The sequence below is a fragment of the Sebastes fasciatus genome, chromosome 17 (assembly GCF_043250625.1).
Source record: "Sebastes fasciatus isolate fSebFas1 chromosome 17, fSebFas1.pri, whole genome shotgun sequence".
NCBI lineage: Eukaryota > Metazoa > Chordata > Actinopteri > Perciformes > Sebastidae > Sebastes > Sebastes fasciatus.
The window spans coordinates 4,288,051-4,312,529 of NC_133811.1; the positions used below are offsets into that span (position 1 = coordinate 4,288,051).

General features: G+C 39.1%; 1 protein-coding gene across 3 annotated transcripts in view; it reads right to left on the reverse strand.

Annotated features, from left to right (window-relative positions):
• Positions 1-23,764, reverse strand: part of dbpa (D site albumin promoter binding protein a) — a 40,036-nt gene extending 16,272 nt beyond the window's left edge. Inside the window, exons 1-4 of one of the 3 annotated variants that reach the window (XM_074612726.1) lie at positions 23,505-23,764; positions 16,141-16,403; positions 9,918-10,186; positions 8,680-8,890 (exon numbers count right to left, since the gene is read on the reverse strand). In XM_074612726.1, coding sequence (XP_074468827.1) covers positions 8,680-8,890; positions 9,918-10,186; positions 16,141-16,403; positions 23,505-23,749 — 988 coding nt within the window. In that variant the 5' untranslated portion in view covers positions 23,750-23,764. Of the gene's footprint in view, positions 1-8,679; positions 8,891-9,917; positions 10,187-16,140; positions 16,404-16,500; positions 17,128-23,504 lie in introns of those variants that run through there. The other 2 variants (XM_074612728.1, XM_074612729.1) reach the window with 2 other exon arrangements.
• Between the last annotated feature and the right edge of the window lie 715 nt (positions 23,765-24,479).

A 24,479-nucleotide genomic window follows, 5' to 3' on the forward strand; every position in this document is an offset into this window, starting at 1 on the left:
CTTAGAGAGAGGACAAAGCTTCTGACTTGTTGGTTTCTTTTAACCGTGATCATGGGTTGCATCCCAAATTCCATACTAACATGTTATTTAGTATGCTAAAACAGTATGAGATATTTTAGTATGTATGAAACCAACAGTATGTGAATTGAATACTATTTCCAATGAAATATTATAGTATGTAACGCTTTATGGCAAAAATATCCCACAGTTCAATGTGGCAGTAACGACACCGTTCATTGCAGACGTTGACGGACAGCTCTGTAACGTCAATGATTCTTCAATTTAAGTGTTTTTGGGGGAATATAGTTTTAAAATTAGTTCAGACATTATGATTCTCGTAAATCATCATTTGGTCACATGGTGTTGGTACGGGTTACCATGGTTACGTGTCTCCAACTGGCAAGGAGGCTCTCAGGAAGAACATAAAGTACTGTTTATTCACACAAAAGTATGTTGAACGATAGTACACATAATGAGTTTGAGTGCATAGTGTGTGGTTTCGGACGCAGCCATGATCTCCCCAATCTGTAGTCTTAGTTGCCTTAACATAACCAGTCCTAACCCAACACATTCACACTCCCAACTCATCAAATACCACCACTTGGTCAGTGCTCCTCGGCATTGGAGACCCAGGCACAGGGTATCCCTTCTTGCGCTACTTTTGGACGGACCAGGGACGACGTGTCAAAGATACACTCCTTACATGCATAGTGTCCTTTCAAAATAAACTTCCGTTTTCACAGGAAGTTAGGTTTAAGCAACACAATCACTTAGTTAAGGTTGGGAAACGGTCGTGGTTGACGTTAACTTCACTGACTAGCGACTCACGGGACTGATGATACCGACGAGACAAAATAAGTCAACTTTACTTTTAGTTTCCACCGGTCTCCTGGTTGAAAATCTTGTGTTTGTTTGACACATTCACCACCCGCCATTTGCGGACTGGCAAATTCATATTTTGTCACCGGCAGTGTTTAACGAGTTGGTAGTGAGAACGGGTTGACCGGCAAAGAGGCTTTCAGGAAGTGACGACGTTCAGTGCGTCTGAAACGATGTACACATATTGTTGAACGATAGTACACATATTGAGTATTTAGTACAGAGTATTGAGTATTATTTTGATTTCGGACGCAGTCATGATCTCCCAGTTGCCTTAACAAAACCAGTCCTAACCAGGCGTTCAGACTGAAAATGGCCCTACGTGGGACTGCAACGGTGGGCTGTTGTTTCAGATACCAGTCAGTTAGATGATGACATGCAATCCAGTAAGACCAGTTTCAGATCAATGAGTTTGAAGGCTTATCAGAAGCCCAAACACTGCACAGCGATTTATCACATGATGAGACAAGCTTTTACAACTCTGTCCACATTACGGAGTAATATTTGCAGGATGGCGGCGCACTGCGTTGCTGCTGCGTATGCTGAGCAAAGTTCAGCTTTTGTTGCAAACCAAACTTGTGTTTGTTTGTTTTTGCCTGTGCTTTTTTTTTTTCATGCAGTGCTATTGTCAGTCTGGACAATCATGACCTTAGAATAAAACATGCATTAGCATCGCCAGTTGATGCATAATACAGCAGCTGGGATCTGGAAATTTGGGAAGCGAATATGATAAAAAAATAAAAAAATACTAAACAATGCACGTCGTTGTTGAGAGAAAGGACGGTGGTGGTGCATCCCAGCAAGCTGGTGCACGCCAGTTTATTCTGCTTTCAATCACAAAGGTAGCACATCAAAAAGAAAAGGTCCTATTCTTTTTAAAGGTCAAATGCATATTGGAAGATATAGACAAACGATCATATTCGGAGGCAATGCCAAACTATTTATTCTGTGTAGAACTTGAACTTGAATTCGTGAGCTGAATGGTTTCTAGTTAGCAAATATGTGACTTTGTACAGTTGTTAGACAGTAATTAGAAGTATTTCTTTTCTCATACTGCTACACAAAGATCTGCTTTAAAATTCAATTAAAATTCTCTTCCTAGCTCCCTGTTTACTCTGCCATCCTAAAGATTTTCTTTTGCTTCGTCCCCTGTGTTTATTCTCTCTGTAATCTCCACTGTTTCCTCTCCCTCTCTCTCTCTCTCTCTCTTTATCTCCCTCCACTTTCCTCCCGCCTCGCTCTCTCTCTCTTTCCTCCCCCAGCCCCTCCCTTCCCCTCTCCTCTCTCTTTCTCTTGCATGCTGGCTCTCTTTCGCTCCGATGCTTTCTGCAGCGGCACGTGACGTGGCGGCCGCACATGGCCCGAGCGTGTGAGAGACAGCGAGAGAGAGAGAGAGCGAGGGAACGAGGGCGAGAGATTTCAAAACATGCAAAGCGAACACTCTTGACTCGCTCTCCCCCTCCAGCATTGCTCCCTCTCCCTCTCCCTCTCTCTGTGCAGTGTTACAGAGTGCAGAGTCAGTGTCTTGTTTAACCCTTCCCTCGCCAGGATTAATCACAGCCCTGAATGTTAAATCACTGGCTGCCTCGCCATGGCATTATCCTGCACTCTCCTCTTTTAAAGACACAGCAGTTCACTTTCATTCCTAAACAACACACAGACAGATTTCTCCTAAAACCACCTTTTAATACCTGAATTAATCTCTTAATGTATATGTCATCTCAACTGATTGATAAATCCTAGAGGGTTAACCTGGGATTGTTCCAGTCTAGACGCTGGTATTTGGGTTCTGCGTCTGTGGTTCGAAGCTGAGGAAGTCATATACCGTATGTTGTTCCTACAGCCAAGGACGGTCTAATCAGTGCTCAGATTGTTTGTCTGCTAGAGAAAGTGGCTGCAGCGATATGAGCTGCAGTAATTTGACTGCTGACCTTTTCTACGTACTTAGTTTTGATATGTTTTCCTCTCAGCAGCAAAAACAAAGAAATACAAAAGATTAAATATATTTATTTTGAAGAAAACAGCAGCTCATGGTCCATAAATACTGTTGTTTTGAAGGAAACATATGTAGCATTTAGGGGATCTATTGGCAGAAATGGAATATAGTATTAATAAGTATGTTTTCTTTAGTGTACAATCACCGGGAAATACAAATCATTGTGTTTTCGTTACCTTAGAATGAGCCGTTTATATCTATATGGAGTGGGTCGCCATGTTTCTACAGTAGCCCAGAGTGGACAAACCGAACACTGGCGATTTCACGTTTTTGTGTCAGCCACCATAGTTGGCATCAGGTGGTTGCAATCTGCAACCTCCCCGCTAGATGTCGCCACATCCTACACACTGCACCTTTTAGAGTATACAGCCAACGGCTCTGTGCCGTTGATGATTAGCAGGTATGTTCATCATGCTATTGTTTAGCGTGTTAGCATGCTAACAGTTGCTAATTAGCACTAAACAGAAAGTAGCTCATATCTAGATCTCAAATGTCTAAGTTTAGGCATTGAGCACGGATGGTTACGGTTAGGATAGGTTGTTGGGCAGCAAGACTCACAAGAGTTTTTGCATGTTTTCGCAATTTGCGGGTTACCTTCAAGACACGGCTGCACGGTGGTGCAGTGGTTAGCACTGGCGCCCCACAGCTAGAGGGTTGCAGGTTCGAATCCGGCTTGGGACCCTTCTGTGTGGAGTTTGCATGTTCTCCCCGTGTGAGCGTGGGTTTTCTCCGGGTACTCCGGTTTCCTCCCACAGTCCAAAGACATGCAGGTTAGGTTAATTGTGGACTCTAAAATTGCCCGTAGGTGTGAATGTGAGCGTGAATGGTTGTCTGTCTCTATGTGTCAGCCCTGCGATGGACTGGCGACCTGTCCAGGGTGTACCCTGCCTTCGCCCAATGTCGGCTGGGATCGGCTCCAGCTCCCCCGCGACCCCTAACGGGATAAGCGGTTGCAGATGGATGGATGGATGACCTTCAAGACACGACCCAGAAATGACAGTTGAGGCAATGTCGTTAGTTTCGACGTGAGGATGGGGCTAGATAATAAGTTAGGGTATCAAAGTTATTACAATTCATCCTCTGGCGAACATTAAAGGTCCAGTGTGTAGGATTTGGTGGCATCTAGTGGTGTGGTTGCAGACTGCAACCAACTGAATACCCCTGCGCTCACTCCTCCCTTTCCCAGACTGCAGTAACGTGAGCCGCCGTGGTAACGCCGTTCGCCTCACTCAGAGGCCATCCTTACCATAATAACACTAATTAAGGAGCAACAGAAGTCAGACAGCGTCTAGAGCCAGTGTTTGGTTTGTCCGTTCTGGGCTACTGTAGCAACATGGCGGAACAACATGGAGGACTCCGTGAAGAGAACCCACTCCCTATGTAGATATGAAGGACTCTTTCTCAGCTAACAAAATCACAACGATTCTTAGTTTCAGGTGATTATACCCGAATGCATATATTCCATTTGTGCTCATAGATACCCTGAAATGTTACACACTGGCCCTTTAATGTGTGCTCGGGATTTCCACCCAACAGTTTTTGAGATATTTCAATAAAAAGTGTCAACCTCATGATGGTGGTAGAGGAAAAGTCAGAGGACCACCAATGTCATTATAATACATCCTCTGGGAACCATGAATGACCATACAAAACATTATGCCAATCAATCAATCAAACAATCAATCAAGTGGATGTTGAGATATTTAACAGGATAAGTAAAAACTTTGGCCTGCCGGTGGCGCTATGGAGGAAAAGTCAGAGGATAACCAAAGTTATTAGAAATTATCCTATCGGGAACCTGAATTTGTTGCCAATTTCATGGTAATGATAGAGTTTGAGATACTGTAATTCAGTAAAAAACATAAACATCAACCTCATAGTGCTGCTTGAGAAAACGTAAAAAGAAAAACACAAAAGGAAATATAAGTATTGCTACGACTTAATTATAAAACTAAACTCTTATGAAGGAGAGTTGTAGTAATCCAGTGTTATCTACTATTAAGTAAGGTGGTTAAGTATGTGGCATATCTGCACTATTGCCTTATTCTGCTTAATTTCTCGGTATTGAAGTCCGTTTAAATTTAAATTAAAATTAAAAGTCGTAGACAACTTGAGGGCAAATAGATATCCAACAGCTGAAAATCAGCTCATTACCTCTGAAGATCCAACTTTGGATCAAACTGAAAATGTTTTAAAAATGAGGCCTGAAATCTAGTCTATAAATAAGTAATATGTCAGTTTAAAGTCCTAATTTCGCTGTTGTGTGTAAACTCTGGTTTGTTTGTCTGTTTAGGTTTAGAGCCCATATTCCACGATTTGTTTTTATCTGCACTTCCCATTCGCCTCTTCTGCTTTCACATGTTAGTCTGTCAGCAGCAGCGTTTAAAAACTGCACACATTCCCATGAAGTTGGGTGGACAGATCAGCCTCGGTCTGGGTGGTTAATCAGGTTTGGGATTTCTCTCTCCGGGTGTTCTTGCTTAATTTTTTTCGTGCAGTAATCTCTTTGTGTTCTTCAGTATAAATACGTGATTACTATTCAGGACCGCCTTCGTAATAGCTAAATTCGTGAAGCAGATGCTTCCTTCCACAACACATCGCAGTTCGCTGAGTTCATGCGTCCTGCAGCATGCAGCAGGCTCACGGGAATCCAAGGTTTAAAGCTCTGTGTTTGATCGGGAAGGTTTCTGACTGAGCGAACTGACCTGGAAGTGTCAGCACTGCAGCCTGATAACAGCTTGATTTGAACTACAAGTTAAGGTGATTCATGTTTCTTTTCCTAACTGAGGACTCCAATTAGGTCTTCAGGGGGAAAAGAAACTGCTCAAGGAAAAAATAGACAAATGATCTTCACTGGTTTTAGCTCAGTGGGCGTTTGCTTGGTTAAAGAGCAGCATTAGTGGTGAGTGTTGAGCAAAATTACATCGCAGATGATTGGATCAGGCTTCAGCCGGACAAATTGTCTCCTTTACTAACTAAAATATCAACATGGACGCATCATACACCAGATTGGACAAATGTGGAGCTGACTGGGATATTGGTTTTACACTGGGAACATATTCTGCTGTTCAGGAAATGTCAAATTTATTCAAAATCATCCAGTAAAATTAATTTCTGAACAATACAAAATGTGAGAAATGTTTCATTTTCTAGCTAAAATTGTGATTTTAAATACCCGTTCATGCCTACAGCTAATTATTTTTCGTTGTTTATGTAAAAAAGAAAAAGAAAAAAAGATTTATAAATAAATAAGAACAAATTTAAATCTAATTTAAATTAATTGAATTTAAATAAAAACTGTAATTAATTAAATTAAATAAATAAGAAAATATTATGAAAATAATTATTTAAATACCATTCGCACCTAGTTTAAATACATACATGTATTAGCCTCTATTACATATTTGAGGGACATGAACAAAGGCTTATTCCCATTTCCTGATTAACTGAATGTGTGAGGACAAAAAAAAGGTCAAAACTGGTTCCATTCATTGGGTACAGTATAAAAATAAGTATTTCTGGTTTAAAATCAGGTCAAACTGAAAATGATGAGCTTAATCCGTAATGTTTAAGGGTTTTAAGGGACAATGAATGATATTAAAACACTGTTTGACTAAAATCTTGCAACAAAAACGGAGTGTGGTTTTGTGTGGTAAGGAGAAGCAGAAAGGAAAGGAAAACCAGCGGTACTTCTTTGAATATTTGTCTCCAGCTCCCCCACAGCTGTTTAATCCTGTCTCCATTTTCGTCTTCACTTTCAACTAAAGACCTCAGTTTGAATCCTCACAGATGTAAAGATTTTGCATTTTCTGCATTTAAGCAACAAATAGGTGAAAAATAAACCTTATAAAATGACAGCTGCATTTATATGTTTGTGTTCTCCCTCCCTCTGAACTGATCTCCCTATTGACCAGGATGAATTAAAATAAAACTAAACATGTGCATGTGGATCAGATTATTATTATAACCAGTTTATTTTCCATCTATTCCTCTGGTTCAATCTCTTTCTCTCTGCAGCTCTGTAGTAACACTTCAGCTCCACAGCGACCTGAGGGATTTCTGGCTGGATGCATCATGCTCAGCTCAGTCACGTGTTTATAATTCAGAATAAAGAGCACACACACACACACACACACACACACACACACACACACACACACACACACACATATGAGAGCATGTTCACATTAAAGCCTAAACAGTTGCATGCAAATGCCGAAACAAAGAGGACACTCTCATATGCACGTCAGAAGTTCAGCGAACTGCACACACACATAGAAACACACATAGAGGCATGCATGCACACACTGATGGCGTATATTCATAGACACTCACAGAAGCACTCAGGGTACACACACACACACACACACACACACACACACGCACGCACGCACAGAAACACACTCAGAGCCTTGCAGCAGTATCCAGTGGTATTCTCTCCTCTGTAGCAGCTCTTTCATGCATCTCTCTTCTGTCTGTGTCTCATTTTCCAATCGTTTTTTTTTTCCTAATTTATGTTTTTCTTCAAGCTACTCCGCAGCTCGTTCTCACAGTGAAACATCTTTTCTCTTATTGTTTATGACTCAGAATGAAAAGACAATGTTCGCAATGTGTTCCAGTCCGATTTCCCCGAATCAGATCCTGCTGGGCAGTTTATCTTTTTCTGTTTCTTCCTCTCTGACTGCATAAAAACTTTGTACAACATACTGTATTAAAAGTATGCAAATGTTGTGAAAAGCATAGTTCGACACAGACAAAAAATATGAAGTACGGAGCTGATTACGACTACCGGCCAGGCTACATTTTCTAAACAAGATGTAAACAACACAGTGGGAGGAGCAGCCGGTGCACGCCAACTTGAAATTAACCTCTTAAACCCTGACATCCCTTCAGGTGGGTCCACCATTATGAATTCAGTCTATATATATAAAGTGCTTCGACGAGCCGCGACCAAACAATGTGAACACAGTCCTTCACACACTCCATCCCTCATCGTCTCATCCTTCCTTTAAATGTCTACACAACCGCTGAACATTAACAAAGACATATGGCAAACTGACGTCAATAAATCATCATGGAATTAGCTGCGAAGATTCATCCGATGGCTCGCGGGATTGAAAAACATGACCGTCAGCGTTTTAAAGAACGACTTTGTGGTTTCAATTAGCCAGAATTAGAAGTTATCAGACTTGTGAAATACAAAATAATAGAAAGACAGACAGAAAAGCTCTTGTGATGTTCCTGCAGTTTCTGGTTCACATCAAATGCAGCAGAGAGGAAACAATAAATTATGAATATATAATGGATGAAAACAGGCTGCTGGAGAGAGCCGAGGAGGGCTGGAGAACAACGTGTCAGCCATTTATCACACACAGATATAATTAGACAAAATCCTACTCTGGTTATTGTTGAAGGAGTGGGTTAGTTAATGTGATGTATCATCATGAGTCTCTGTGTCCTCATTAGTGCCAGATCACATCAAAAGCATTTGCATGTGCAGCTTCGTTTAAGTCTAACTGCATTAGCTGGTGCACAAATGTCGCCTTCTCACGTGAAGATGTCAGTTTTAATCTCGCTGTAGACTTCTCAGGAGCTACAATAAGGAAAGTGGTTTTATTTCTAAGATTTTAAGAAGTTAAAGAAATCAAAAACTTTCCTTTTACCACTTCCTTCTGTTTAATAGTCTTTGGAGTGACCGATAAAGTAAATATTCAATTAACAATGTATAAACTTGTAAGAAAATGTCCATCTTAATGGGTCAAAATGGAATAAAACCGCCCCCCCAAATTCAATCATCCACTCACCATGTAGACACTCAGGTCCTCCCATCATGCCTGGCTGTTGCTGCTGAGGTGGCAGTGGCGGCGGCGGCGGCGGTTGTGGCTGGACGGTCTCCAGTCCCAGCAGCGAGGAAGAGGAGGATGAAGAGGACATGGAGGAGGAAGAGGAGGAGCAGGGCGAAGGAGAGCTAGGAGGGCACTGGGAGCTCTGGTTGGGCACCGCCGACTGGGAGCTCTGGGAGGAGAGGGAAATTTAAAAATGAACTTTATTTCCAAGTTTTTGACACGTGAGACAATCATCAGTCGAAATCACAACGTCGACAAAGTGAACAGCATTAAATCCTGTCTCATTAAGTTCCTGTACATTAGTTCAGTACACCAAAATTATATTCAGGTGTTGGATATCCAAACTTTGGCTGTCTGTGCCTCCGGCTGACATTTTGAAACGACCGTATGCCAAATGAAGACAAGGGTTCTTTGTTTTAACATAATGGGCAAGTTGTTATTGGTCTTTAGTGCTCTTAGAAATGTTTCAAGTCTGCCATTGTTACTCTGTTAACTAAAAGAGAGTAACAGTGGCAGTCTTTAGAGACAGTTTGACATCAACTCGTTTACTCACAATCCCCAAAACCATTCCACTTTAAGAAGAAAGGTGGCACTTACTGCAAACTAACTTGTGAGCGAGATAGTGGGCTAATGCTGTATTAACCATAGATATAGAACCAAACTGGTTCACTATTATTCCAAGATAGTTAGCCCTTATTGCATGCTTCTTACACCTCATGAATGGAAATTACGCCAAAATTTTAAAAATTGTGTCACATATTTGTAGCCGTTAGTTAGCTGAGTTGATATTACTGGTGATTTTATTTAGATGTAAATGCCACATAAACACAGCGTAACTACCTAAGAATTAACTTACGAAAGGGACCGAGGCTGGAGAGAGGGCTGAGAGACAGAGTTAAAGGAAACGCTACTGCGCCTGCTCTACGGGCCCAACGGATGCGGAAGATCGCCGGAAGATCCGGGTACTTTATACTCAGAAGTCAACCTTTTTTTTGCATCAAGCGCCACTGAGCAACTTTCATAGGAATGAACGGGGTCCCGCCTCCAACGCTGTATCCAGTTCTCTTAATACATCCACGGAGTTAACTTGTTTTCAGCTGCTCAATGTGAAACTTTTGTTGTCACTAGATTCGATGCGTGTGATTTCTGCACGGTGGCTAGCCTCAACTTTGTTGATAAAAAGCAGGTCCCCTTACCTGGGAGGGGATCTGGGCGCTGGTGGAGCTGGGCCCGTTGCCGTGCATCCCCATCCCATTCTCAGTTAGGAACTCCTCCAGGTCCATGTACTGCAGCTGGAACAAGCCTCCGTCAACCGGCAGGGTCCTCTCCCACAACAGCGGGCCCAGGAACGCCGACTGGGAGCTGTGTCGCAACGCGCCGGACCCCGGGGCCCCTCCGGCCCCAGCGGGCCCTCCGCTGTTGGTACTCTGTGAGTCTTCGTCAGAGTCCACAGGCTTGTCTTTGTCTGGAAAGAAGGAGAAGTATGTTACATTAATTCCCTTTCACACTCAAAGAAAAACACCCAAAGACAGTAATGAAACTTGTTCCTCGTCTCTGTGTTCATGTTGAAGGGCAAAAGAAAAAATAAGAGATGATAACAGCTGAAACTGTGCAGGTAGAAAGAATGAGTTTGAGTATCGGGGAGTGAAAATGTTCAGTAGCTATTTTATTCTGTAAAACAATCCATCAGATGAGTCTCTAGCCGTGCAGTGAAAGGCTGATAATCTCATTTGTTTACTGTGATCAAACCGCCTTCAGCTTAATGTGGCAGTGATTTATTGACTCTACATGAAGCACTTTTCAAACCAACACAGTCTTTCATTCCAACACACTGTGTTCACTGAGGAAATAGCATCACACCATTTCAAGAGCATGATTTTATCTTTTAAAATGGCTCATTTGAATATTATATATATGATGAACTAAGCAAGTATGCTTTCCAGGTGTTGGTGAGACAATACTCCAAATTTCTCTCCAATGATTTCAATCCAAAATGTCCAAAATTGGATATAGTTGTTGACACAAATGATGAAATATTCCATCACACACAGTCTGTACAAGCGCTTAAAGAAAGAGTCTGGCAGCCAGATGGTCACATGTTTGATCCCCTGAGGGTAACACACACACACACACAGACACACACTGGCGGGGCATGATGCACATCGAAACACCCATGTTAACGTGTGTTAACGTGTGTGGCTAACGCTAACTTTAGATCATAGGCTGTATGTAAGAAGTGGACATATAGTCACCGTGACGTCACCCATCGGTTTGTGGAATGGCGTTTGTGAAGCCTTGAGTTCGGCATTTTGGCCATTGCCATCTTAGTATTTTGCAACCAGAAGTGACACGAGAGGGTTGGAGCTAAGTAAAACGGAACGCTGAATAAGACATCTTTAGACAACCAAAAAGGTTATAATTAACTTTCATGAACTGAAAACACACTGTGAAAGGGTTAAAGTTCTAAGACAAAAACACGTACAACTCCCAGACCGGACAACGCCGTGGTAGCGGCCTGTCAATCACAAGGTAGCCACACCCTAAAGCATACCCTGCTGACTCTAAATGGGACCATAATTTACTAAATGAACATCATGCTGTATTGAAGAAGACTTGAAACTAGCGATTGAGACCATAAACTCACGTCTACAATGTTTACTGAGGTAATAAATCAAGTGAGAAGTAGGCTCACTTTCTCATAGACTTCCGTACAATCAGCCTTCTTTTTGCAACCAGAGGAGTCGCCCCCTGCTGGCTGTTAGAAAGAATGCAAGTTTAAGGCACTTCAGCATTGGCTTCACTTCTCAGACCCGGAGGTTGCCCACTGATTTAGATATTGCTGTGTAACTGTCATCACTGAGTCTGTTTGCTGACTTTATGAGTCTCCTCTACTTATGCTACTGCTATGTTTTAGTATTCATTTGTATCCTGTAACTGACACATAGCTACAGTTCAGCAAAAGTTAAATAGTTTTGCTTAAACTTCTCATGACCACCAAGGCACAAAATGGACGTTTGGTTCCACAAGCTCTGGCTTTTTTTTTCTTGGACCTTGTCCTTGTTCTGGCCATTTGTTTACTACAAAAACTCAAGTGACTAATTTTTTAATCCAGATCCATTGTGTACAATAAACTATGTTACAATTGTGTGCAACTTTGTCTGAAAAATCTTTTTAAAAGACAAACAACAATCAACAAACAGCTCCGGAGGCCGCATTGTTGTTTGATGAAGGTTGCTGAGGTTTGTATGTCCTTTGTTTTCTGTGAAGCACTTAGTTGCAATCACTAAAAGGCATCTATAAATAAAGTCGACTTGACTGACCCTGCACTCTGACCTCCCTCAGAGGGAGGATGGAAAGATAGATATAGACATCAATAAAGCATCACCACCAAAAAATAAAGAGTGATTATTTTGTACCCTGATCCTTTAATAAAATTATTCTACAGAATTATGCCTCCTGAATAAATGGCACACTGAATAATAAAAACCCAATAAAATAGTAATAAAAGAGCATATTTAACCGAGCTGGGACGACAGAGCAAGAGAGAGTAATGAGAAAGAGAGACCAAGCTAGAGAGAGACTGAGGGAGAACATCAGGAGGGCCGGAAATTTAAATTTACAGGGATTAAAGAACATAAAGACACGTGAGATTAGAAAGTGGAAACAGCAGAGCAGGGATGGAGAGAGATGGAGGGAGGGAGGAAGAGAGCAGAGTTAAGGCCATCATAATCGCTCTGCTACCATCATCATCATCTTCCTCGTCTGCTTGCCAGTTTCTTTTTAATTACTGTCTGTTCAATAACAAACTCAAAGGACTATACGTTGAAAAAGAAAGAAAGAATGAAAACAGTGGTAATAAAGGAACAATCCAGAGTATTCAATTGATAAAACATCATCTCTTTGAAGATGTTGTACATACTGTAGTTGTTGTAAGTTGACCTACGGAAAAATCAACTCTTAAATCTGAATGTTTCTTCAATGACGTTCTTGTAACGGTTTACATCTAACTGCTTCCGTGTCACCTAAATATGACGTTGACAGTTTGTATATGTCAGTCACTACTGGTTGTTAGGGCCCCGCAAAGAGGTGTATGCACGTGAGTCAAGTTTCCATCTAAACGTAGTGCAAATTTGAACCAAATTTCCAGAAAATCAGCAAAAGAAAATGCAAATTAAAGGACCAGTGTGTTACCTTTAGGGGAACCTATAGGCAGAACTGGAAAATAATATGAAGTATGTTTTTTCTTTAGTGTAAATGATTCATTGTGTTTTTGTTAGCTTAGAATGAGCCATTTATATCTACATAGGGTCCTCTTCACGGAGCCGGCCACCATGTTTCTACAGTAGCCCAGAACGGACAAACCAAACACTGCAGCTCTAGATAGGGACATTCGTGTTTTCATGTCGACCAACATAGTTCTTCTACACGCTTGGCACACAGGAGAAGTTTTAGTTGCTGCCAAATCCTACATACTGCACCACAACAACTGTGACGCTGCGCTTGAGCTAAATGCTGTTTGTTTTTATGTTAGTTTAGCATGTTAGCAGGCTAACGTTTGCTAATTAGCACAAAACCGAGAGTAGCCCACAGCTGAGGCTGATGTGAATGTCATTAGTTTGTCCGACACGCTTGGCACACGGGAGAAGTTTCAGTTGGTTGCAATCTGCAACCTCAACACCAGATGCCTCTAAATCCTACACACTGCACCTTTAATGCCCATTTTTGGGGGGTTTTCTGCATATTTTTGGCAAATACATGCATATACACACACACACACATAAAACAATATTGTTGACATTTCAAAATATATGTTTAAAGGATAAGACACCATAAACAGGCAACATCCAGATTGCAGCTAAAGTCAGCCATACTTGTGTAGCATCACAACTATATACATTGTTGAGGGGACAATGAAAATGCAATAACAGGAAGGATTAATTTAGTGTTTAGGTACCACAATACAAAACACAGCTGCCAATGTAGCTACAACAACCTGTAACTTAAGGTCCTCCTGCTACAGTGAAGTGACAGTAATTCAAGAGCACAAATCAAGTGATTTGAGACTATAAATTATTAGTTATTAATTAAAACATACAGATGACTAAATCTTGCACACATATTAAAAACACACCTGCACCTGTAGGCTCCATAAGGAAGGGAAAATAACAATATAAACGCGACTTCAGGAGAAATGAGGAAACCCCTTTAAGAGCAGCAGGACGAGAGATTGAAGAGGAGCAGGAGGGGAAATGGAAAAGAGACGGAGAGATGAAAGTGTACTGTAAAAGATGAGGAGGAGGAGAAGAAGACAAAACCTGAGAAAAAAAAATGTAAATCAGAGCAGAGGGACTGAGGAAGAGATCTGATGAAGAAGAAGAAGAAGAAGAAGAGAGCAAGACAGGAGAAAAAACTCAAAGACATGTGAGAGAACGACAGACAGAGAGGAAGAGATGTGCTAGATAGAGTGGGTGTTTGTGAAGGCGTCAAACAAAGCTAGCCAGGAGGGTGAAAGAGCAGAGCATCGACTCTGCATGGAGGGAAAGGCACCAAAAAACATCACACAGCAACATCTTTTTTTTTTTTTCCTTAACACACCCCTGAATGCATCACCTATCGTTAGCAGAGAGTGCACTCTATGGGAGCTGACAATGAGGCTATGGCTGGGGCCTCTGAGCTGCTTTCTGGCTCCATGGAGAGCCTGTCAGCCGCGCTCACCATCATCTCCTCCTCCTCCTCCTCCTCTTCATGCAGAGGAACAAAAATGGGCTGCAGTTACACCAAGAGGCCACCAGGGGCCGCCAACCAGCAGGGAGCATTTGCAGTCTTTGTTTTTCTTCTTTTCTGTTCACATTTATCCATACTTATGAGGGCTCTTGACAGTCCATTCTCCTCACATTAACAAAATAATAGAGATTATACTTAAAAATTAGAAGCGTAATCCTCATGGGAATGAACGTAAGTGTCCTCATAAGCCCGACAAAACCAGCTGACTGGGATTTATGAGTCCAACAGAGAGAGAGAGAGAGAGAGAGAGCGATGAAGGAGAGGCAGCCTGGTTAATATTTGTCATGGCAGCTGGTGGATGGGAAACAATTCAATCCCACTCAGTAACCTTTATTTAAACAGAGCAGAGAATCACAACGCAAAGCTGCTGCTGTATTTTGATGGCATCCACTCCAGATTGTGTGTCTTTTTTTAAACCCACTTCTTCCCTCCTCCTCCACCTCCTCCTCCTCCTCTTTCTCCTCATCATCATGATCATTTCATTTCACCACCAAATGCAAAAAAGGAAGCGTTCAATATAAAAATCCAGCGGGCCAGAAGGAGGAAGGCTCAAGTGAAAACAGTGTGCGTGTGCGTGTGCGTGTGCGTGTGTGTGTGCTGGATAAGCAAGGGCTCTGTATTTTACAATCACACCTACCCACTCAGTCACACACAGCAATGAATAATCACTGTAATATTCCTGCGGTATTTCTGCAGAGACTTGTATAGCATAGAGGCTCCCAAATGAATACTTATTATTGTTTGTTTTTGATATTAGAGCAGCAGCTAATGACTATATTTTGAATATCGATTAATCTCCTGTTCATTTTCTTGATTAAAATAGAAAGAAATAATGAAAAATGCAGATTTTAACTTTCCAAAGGAGTAGCTGACATATTCCAACTTTTTTTTTTTTTTTTAATCCTAAACCCAAATATATTCAGTTTAATATCAGATTTGACAAAAGAAAGGGCAGCCCAATTATCACATTTGAAAAGCTTGAACCAAAGAATTGCTGGCCGTTTTACTTGAAAAATGACCTGTCATCGACAAATTGATTGATCAAATTGATCAATGAGAAGCTCCATTTCATATTATATCACTAAAATACTCTTACAACATGTCTGCAGGGGCATCAAATGTCACTTTATAGTATCCTTGCTGTATTTTATTGCACTTAATATGGATTATTCTTAATTTCCTACAATAAATTCACCATAATGTATCACACAAACTCATAACATAGGCCTGCATTGCACGTTTTATAATATTATAGTACATTTTAATGCACTTGTGGTACATTACAATGTATTATAGTACATTTTGATGCACTTGTAGTACATTAGTGTATCATAATACATTTTAATGCAATTGTAGTATATTTGAATGCATTATAGTACGTTTTAATGCACTTGTAGTACAAAAACATGTATTATAGTACATTTGAATGTACTTAGATTACATTAAAAGTGCATCTCTCTATGATGTGCCTGCAGTGGCTGAGGTATTTTCTGTACTGTCTCTTTAAGACGTTTCTCGCCTATAGGACCCCTCTGTCACACACACACACACACACACACACACACACACACTCACTCCCACACACACACACTCACTCCCACACACACACACACACACACACACACTCACACTCACCTTTCGTCTCGCAGCAGTCCTTCATGGCTCTCTGGTCGGCCTTGATTGGCAGCTGGAGCAGAGACTTGAGGTTGGTCATGGTGGTCAGGTGTCCACCCTGAGGTGCACTTCCAGCCGGGTTGCTGGCCCCAAACTGGGGGCTGGTGGCCCCGGCGGGGAGATCCGGCGGTAAGAGCTGAGCGAGAGGCCTCGACATAACTTCAAGAGAGGAGGAGGAGGAGGTGGGAGGTGATGATGGGGGGGAGGAGGTGGCGACCTGCAGACTGTAAGTTCAAGATCAAAATAATCCAATTAGTGGCTCTAATTGACAGGCGCGTCGTCAAAAGGTGCGCGGGCAGGTGACGCGTTCAAGATCTCCACCTGATATCCAGCTATTCCTCCTGTCCCATGAAGAAAAGAATGAGTACAAAATAAAAGAGGGGGGACTTATCTCCAAAATGGCACCATGTTCACATTCATCCTCTCAGACTGGCTGAGCCTTCACGAGTTGCTGTCACTCTGTTTTTAACTAACTCTGCGCTAATAAACGCACACAGGAAGACAGACTGAATACTGGAGCTCTGATTAGAAATCACAAACTCACACTTGCAGGTCCGGTGGCTTGATCAGTCGATCGATCGATCGATCGAAGTCTTTAAGTCCAGTAGGAGGAAAGCAATAATAAAATAAAAGCAGATTGAAACGCGGATGGCTGTATAGTCCCATGCAGTGAGAAGTGGAAGAGGATTAGAGTCGATGCGAAGAGTCTCCAAAGACACAATAAAAAATAACTTGTGATTAAATATGAGCGAAAAAATATAAGATGAAGGAAATAAAGAGAAGCCCCCCAAAAAATAATAATATCCAGTAGTATGAGAGTCAGATAGATGAGACCGATGGCTCTTATTTTCCTCCCTCCCTTTTTCTCTCTCTCTCTCTCTTTCTCACACAAACACGCCTCTCTCTATTTTCCCCGTTGTCTCTGATGCTCTCTCTCTCTCTCCCTCTCCCTCTCCCTCTCTGCCAGTCAGCTGGAACCAACACGGGCCGCTGGTGTGACGTCACCGCTCACGGGTAAAGGCGCTTGGGGGCGTGTCTCATTTGCATACAGAGGCCACGCCCCCTGTCCTCGGTACCGCGCTCTGCGTTCACGGACGCATGGGAAAGCTGGTCAATTTGAGCTTTCTACATGTGAGAATGTGATTCCAACTCAAATTTTAAGTATGCAAAATTTGAAGAGAAATTTTAAACAAAATTTGGGATTATTTAAAAATGGTGTTCATCATTTTATTGATTTCTATTCAACCAGGAAGTCCCTAAAAAATATTTCCACTTATTAAAATATATTTTTCGAAGGAGACCTGGCCAAGACAGCATGCCATTACAGTGTTACAAAAATTATAAAACATGTCAAAAACGTGTGCAAATGCAAATTGTAACTTCCCAAAGGAGTAGCTGGCATATTCACAGTGCTTGTATTATCCTACCAATCCAAATAGATTCCGTTTAATATCAAGCTTGACAAAGAAAAGCAGCAAAATCCTCACATTTGAGAAGCTTGAACCAAAGAATTGCTGGCCTTTTTACTTGAAACAATGACCTTTCAGCAAATAATTGATTAATCAATCAGTAGTTTAAGCTCTATTCCATATATAACATTTCTGCAGGAGCTTCAAATGCCTCTTTATAGTATCCTTGCTATATTGTATTGCACTTAATATGGATTATAAAATAGTGGTGTTCAACTTTTTATTTATTTTTTATTTAACAAGGAAGTCCCTTGAGATTGAAATCTGTTTTTCAAGGGAGACCTGGCCAAGATAGCACGCCCTTAGCCTAAAAATGATAAATTATGTCAAAAACAGGCATGGGCAATTAAAAAAATTAGATATTACAAAAAGAAAAGGGACAACAGATACATAATAGGCTACAAAATCCAGTTTAGGAATAGCAATTGCACTACACAGTTTGGTTATACTAGTTAGTTAGTCAATTAGTTAAACTTTATTGACCACAAATTGTCTTTGGCTTCACTGCAATCAACATGAATTACAAAGAAGACAATAGGCAGAAACAGTATAAACATTGGGAGAACTTGGCATTCAATCATATGCAATCAAATGGCCTACATGTCGGGCTTTTGCAGTCTGGGACCCCAAACTCTGGAACGATTTACCTACTGAGATTAGATCTGATAAACCTATTTTACTATTAAATATCCTCTCAAAACCTTCTTTAAAAAAAAGGTTTTATCTCATTTGATTTAATTGCAATTTATTTATCCATAATATATTTTATAGCATTTTATTTAGATGTTTTTTTTTCTTTTCTTGGTATTTAAGCACTTTGTAACGCTAAGAAAAGTGCTATACAAATAAAGTTTATTATTATTATTATTATTACTTGTAGCTTAGAAATTGTACATTGAGTAGAATTCTTAAGCTATTATGACAATACTTATGTGTACACATCATCCGTCACTGTCAATATAAATCCTAGATGGTATATAGATATCTTTACATGTACTGTATCCAGTCCAGGTATCCATTCGTTATTTATTTATTTGCATTATTTGTATTGTTTACAATTTACAGAACACTTGACTTGTATATTAACTTTCCTGTTTGCTGCTGCCTTTTATTAAATCAGATAATGATCTTATACTGCACTGGAGCTTTTACTCTTGTGTCTTATATTCTATTTTAGTTTCTATCCTTGCTTTTATTTTTAGCTTGTTTTCTAATCGTTAATGTTTTTATGTTTTTATAACCGTTTTAATTATGTCTTAATGTTCTTTTGCACTTTGTCGCAATGTGCTTGAATGTTTATGTAAAGCATTTTGAATTGCCCTGTTGCTGAAATGTGCTATACAAATAAAGCTGCCTTGCCTTGCCTATATATACAAATCTATATATAGACGTTTTATTTTAAATTGTATTATTTGTCATTGATGCTTTTTATAGCCTACATATGTATATATACACCTAGGCCTATTGTTTCACTTACTTGTGTACATAACAGTCCTGTCTGTTGTTTATCTTATTTGTACACCTATTTTGTAAGTAAGCTACATCAAGATATTTGATTTCAGATTTTCAGTTCAATTCATAAATAGTTTTCACTCTGCAGTGGGTGGTTAACGTGAGGAAAATAAATCTCCTTGCTGAGTGAAACCAGAATGTTTGTTGTGCTCGCCTTTAACAGTGGTATTATTCATGTCTTCGTTTTTCATCCGGCAGTACTTGAACGCAACGAGTATTTGCATAAAACACAACCCCTCCCAGCGGGTTCAGCCAATAGCTGGCAGCAGCACGGCCTGTTGAGCACTAAGCCGCGCCCACTGAGCTGAGCCTCGTCCTGGATGGACCGTGAACGCACCCCGCCCCTCTCTTCTGCTCTCACGCTGTCATTTAAACAGCGAGGCCACAACAGCGGTGACCACTGACTGACTGACTGAGAGGACACCTGAACACAGTCGGACGGTGCCGAGACGCCAGGATGCTGCTTGATAACACCTTTACTGTCTTATATTAGAAATGTGGTAAAATGTGATTATTTGTACCCACAACGTGACTTAAAGAGTCAGAATCAGCAGCTCAAACAAAGCAAACACGGGTATCAGTGTACACATGTGGAATGATACATATAGTCACACCATATCTTTAACATTTTATATCAAAATATAACATTTACAGGTAGAAACACAACCTCCATGTTTTGATTTGTCTGGAGTGTAAACTGAAAAAACTATATTTATATAAATGTTTTATATATATATATTTTACTAATGCAACAACTATAAACCATGACGTTATTAAATCATTACATTTAAGGTGGTTAACTTGTATTTAATCCCATAAACCCGGTCGGGAGAGCCTCGGTTCGTCTGTTTTTCTCCTTGTTAAATGTCCCTATCTGCGTCTCGCGCTCTGAACACCAAAGAAGCACATGGCTCCGGCACGCGCCGACTGTTGCCTACCGGCGACCCTGCCGCGCGGTGATTGGCTGAATGTAGGTCACTCGCTGCTCTACCGGGCTGCTATTGGTCAAATATAGGTCACAGTCTCCGCCCACAGGTTTCCCCATGCTACTGCCGCGTGACAGCCCGTCTGGAGGGGGACGAGGGAACACGGGGGGGAGGGGGGGCTGATTGTGTGGATTAGTGGGGAAAAAACACATTTATTTCTTCATAATAAATTCAACCACACTAAATGAAAATAAATATAAATCATTTAAAAAAAATTGAGTCAGTAATAGTAATAATAATAATAATAATAATAATAGTAATAATGATTGAATGATTTAAGTGCTAAAAAAGACATTAAACAAATAAAATTAAATGTTTAGAAAAATACTGAATCAAAAGTACTGAGTCAATAATAATACTAATAATTTTTATTATTATAATAATAATAATAATTATTATTATTATTGAATGATTAAAGTGCTAAAAACATGAAACAAATAAAATAAAATAAAGTATTTAAAAAAATACTGAGTCAATAATAATAATAATAATAATAATGATTGAATGATTAAAGTGGTAAAAACATGATACATATTAAATAAAATTACAAAATCCAAAAAAAATCAAATCAAATTATATCCCAAACTCTTTCACTTACCTGCTAATATAGCATAATGTTCTGTTGAATAGTACATATTAATATTATTATTAATAATTTTCCTTTTATTGTTTTGTATGCTGTGTACTATATTGTATGTTTTATCTTCTAATTTGTACCTTACAGTAGCTTAAATTTCTTGTAATACTACTACTGATATTAACTTTTTATTATTACTCTACACTGCATGCATATATCCATTTTTTTAATCATCTTTTTTATGATTACTCTGTAATGTATGTCCAGGAACTACAGTTGAAAGATATCCTTTTTGCAAAAATAAATAATTAAAAAAATAAAATAAAGATAAAAAAATAGCCTTGTGGCTAACTGTAGGACATTTATTAATGTGCACTGTCCTTTCTAAATAAATAAATAAATTACTAAATAATCATCACAGAGTTTTCTCATATGGTTACATTTTTGTTCTTCAATAGTGTTCACGTCAATTATCATGTTTGGTCTTGTTAATCATGCCCTGTCATGTATTTCCTGTGTAGAATCAAGTGAAAGCTAAAATGGCAAATCTATCATCAATGACAGACTAATAATAACAGCCTATGAAGGCATAAATCACACATAAACATGCAACATCATGAGCTTCCTGTTGATACTAATTTGAGTGATTCATGAATCAGATGCAGCAGCTGCACTGTGGGAACAACAGTTCCTTGAAGGACCTGGAAAAGCCTGCAAGGCCTATCTGGTGACAGAGTGCTGTCAAATATACATGACAGGAATGTGCTAGTAGTAGTAAGAGGCCAAAATTATCTCTGTCACACACACACACACACATAACAGGAGTGTGTGTATGCTGGCATGCATTAGTGGAAGTGAGGAACAACAGCTTGACTCCACTAATGTGTGATCTGAGTTTCATGAGGCATTTCCAATTCAGATTATTTCCCCCTCACTCCTTTCCTCCAGACCTGGGAGGCAGCCATCATTTAAACTGTGTTTACGTGTCGCCATCTAGTGGCGGTTTATCAGTAATGCACCAAAGCATTACAGTCAAAATACAGTCCACAGCTACAACACACTGTTCACCAGTTCTGGAATGGAACTATATATTTATTTAAAGGCAAATTCAAGGTACTTGTACTTAACTTGAGTATTTCCATTGTATGCAACTTTATACTTCTTCTTCACTACATCTCAGAAGTAAATGTTGCACTTCATACTCCGCTACATTTGTCTTGACAGCTTTACTTACTTTTCAAGTTACAATTTTTATACCCTTACTGTTCAGTGATTTTTATTTTTTTTCTAATAAACGGAAGGATAATGTAACTTACTTCTTAAGCTAAATAAACAATTTAAAAAGCCTCTTGGATCAGCTGGAAAATGCCTCATCACAGAGCTGAAACCAGGGCTGTTTTTCTGACACAATGAAAAGTTGACTTTTTAATAAATAGTAATTCTCACAGGACAGCGATGCTACAAGCATATGATGATCTTATATAATATGGTGCATTGCTGTAGATTAAACTAGCCAACAGTATATAAAAGCCCTTCTAGGGAACAGATGTTGCAGACTAGCATCCGCTATAAGCACTATGCATGCTTGTTTTCAGTTTGTCTATGTATATTGTATCTGTCTCCATCAAATAAATACATAAATATAAAGGAGTTAAAATTAGCAGTAAAATGCAACATACACATTAATGCAGCGGTTATATTAATCCAAAAACCTCATATACCTCATATATATATATAAATATATATATATATATATACATACAGTAATAGTAAAACGCGGACAGGGAACATTTTACTGCACAATGACTACTTTTACTTTTGATACTTTAAGTGTATTTTTCTAAAAGGTAACACTTTATAATAACCCTCATTAATAAATGGTAAATAAACTAACTTAACAAACTACAAAATGATAATTCATAATATTTACTAATTATTAGTAATGCTATAATTAATGTTAATCTAACAGTTTATTGTTTGCTCACATATCGTTTTATTTACTTTATTATGAGTAATTGTTAATGATTAACATATCATTTGTAAACCTTTAAGAAATAGTTTGTAAACCATCTATAAACATTACGTAGATAAATATTTGTAAAACTTTGTTAATGGTTAATAACTGGTTTGTAAACCATCTATAATCATTATTTGGATGGCTATTATAAAGTTGCAACAGATGATTATTATACCTTCTTAAATGGTTAATAAATACTTTGTAAAGCATCAATAAACATTATTTAGATAGTTAATGTCAATGGTTAATAATTGGTTTCTGGTCCATCTATCTATGTAATGTTTATAGATGTTTTACAAATGATTTCTTAAAGGTTTACAAATCCTTTGGTAATCACTAACAAATACTTAATGTAGTATATAAAATGTTATGTGTGCAAAAATAAACTGATCATACTTTACTCCTGTAATCAGAATGTAATTGTTATCGTCTCCTATCAGCTATGATACAATATATATTTATATTATTTAATATTACACAAACTACTAATAAAATAGAAATTAAAGCTTTAATAATTTGTATACATTATTAAGTATAATAACAGATAAAAATAACTATAAAATAAGTTAACTATCAATTTACCATTTATAAATGATGGTTATTATAAAGTGTTACTTCTAAAGGATCTGAATACTTCTTGTTAACTGCTTTTACAACTAGATAATTCTCTTGGTTGTCACGTGTCAGTGCACATGAGACTCCCCAGTCTAAACCTGGGGAGGGGGGGGGGCAGCTGGATACTGATGAAGGCATAAACAGCTCACCTGACTGCGTGCTCCAGGTGCACAACACCTGACCTCCTATCATTGATGTATGTGGAGCTGCAGCGCTCTGAGTCTACTCCTGTTGTGTGCGTGGGGGGGTCGCAGGCTACATGTGTCAGAGAGAGAAACCACTTCAGTGTCCCTGCAGGAGGAGAGGGTGGATAAAAATACACACAGTGGATTAATAATCTGAAACAAGCTTCCAGGGGACGGACGATGTCGTTGAGCTGCTGTTTTCCTGTCATTCTGAAAGTTTAGTGTTCAGAATTTTTTTTATTTATCATTACATTATTTATTAATTTTTATTTTGAGTAGTTTCATGGCAGCTGCAAATATTCCTTAGATCCATACACTGACCTTAACCCTTTCATGCATAAATCATCACAACCTTAGTCAAGATTAATTTTCCAGTGTTTTTATAACCATGAATATGTGAACACACTAGTTTAACGGCATAATATATATTATTTTATAACACCATGTATGATTTTATTCATTGGTTTGTTAAATACATATTTTTTAAGTTGAAAACTCAAGTGCATGTTGTCCACCTGAGTACCTGCCTAAAGAGGTATAAAAACACAAAGAATGCACACAATAAAGCCTGAAAACAGCCATGAGGAGGAGCAGAAGTCTAGTCATCCCTCAGAACACTTGAATTATGTATGTATATTTTATAAATATAAAATAAATATATAAATATATATATATATATAATATAATATATTTTAAAAATTCCATAATAACCTTTCAGCATATTGTAATTCAAGTGTTCTGAGAGAAAACTACACTTCTGCTCCCCCTCATGGCTCTGTTTTCAGGCTTTATTGTGTGCATTCTTTGTGTTTATACCTCTTTAGGCAGGTAGTCAGGTGGACAACATGCACTTGAGTTTTCAACTTGAGAAATATGTATTTAACAAACCAATGAATAAAATCATATATGGTGTTATAAAATAATATATATATTTGCAAT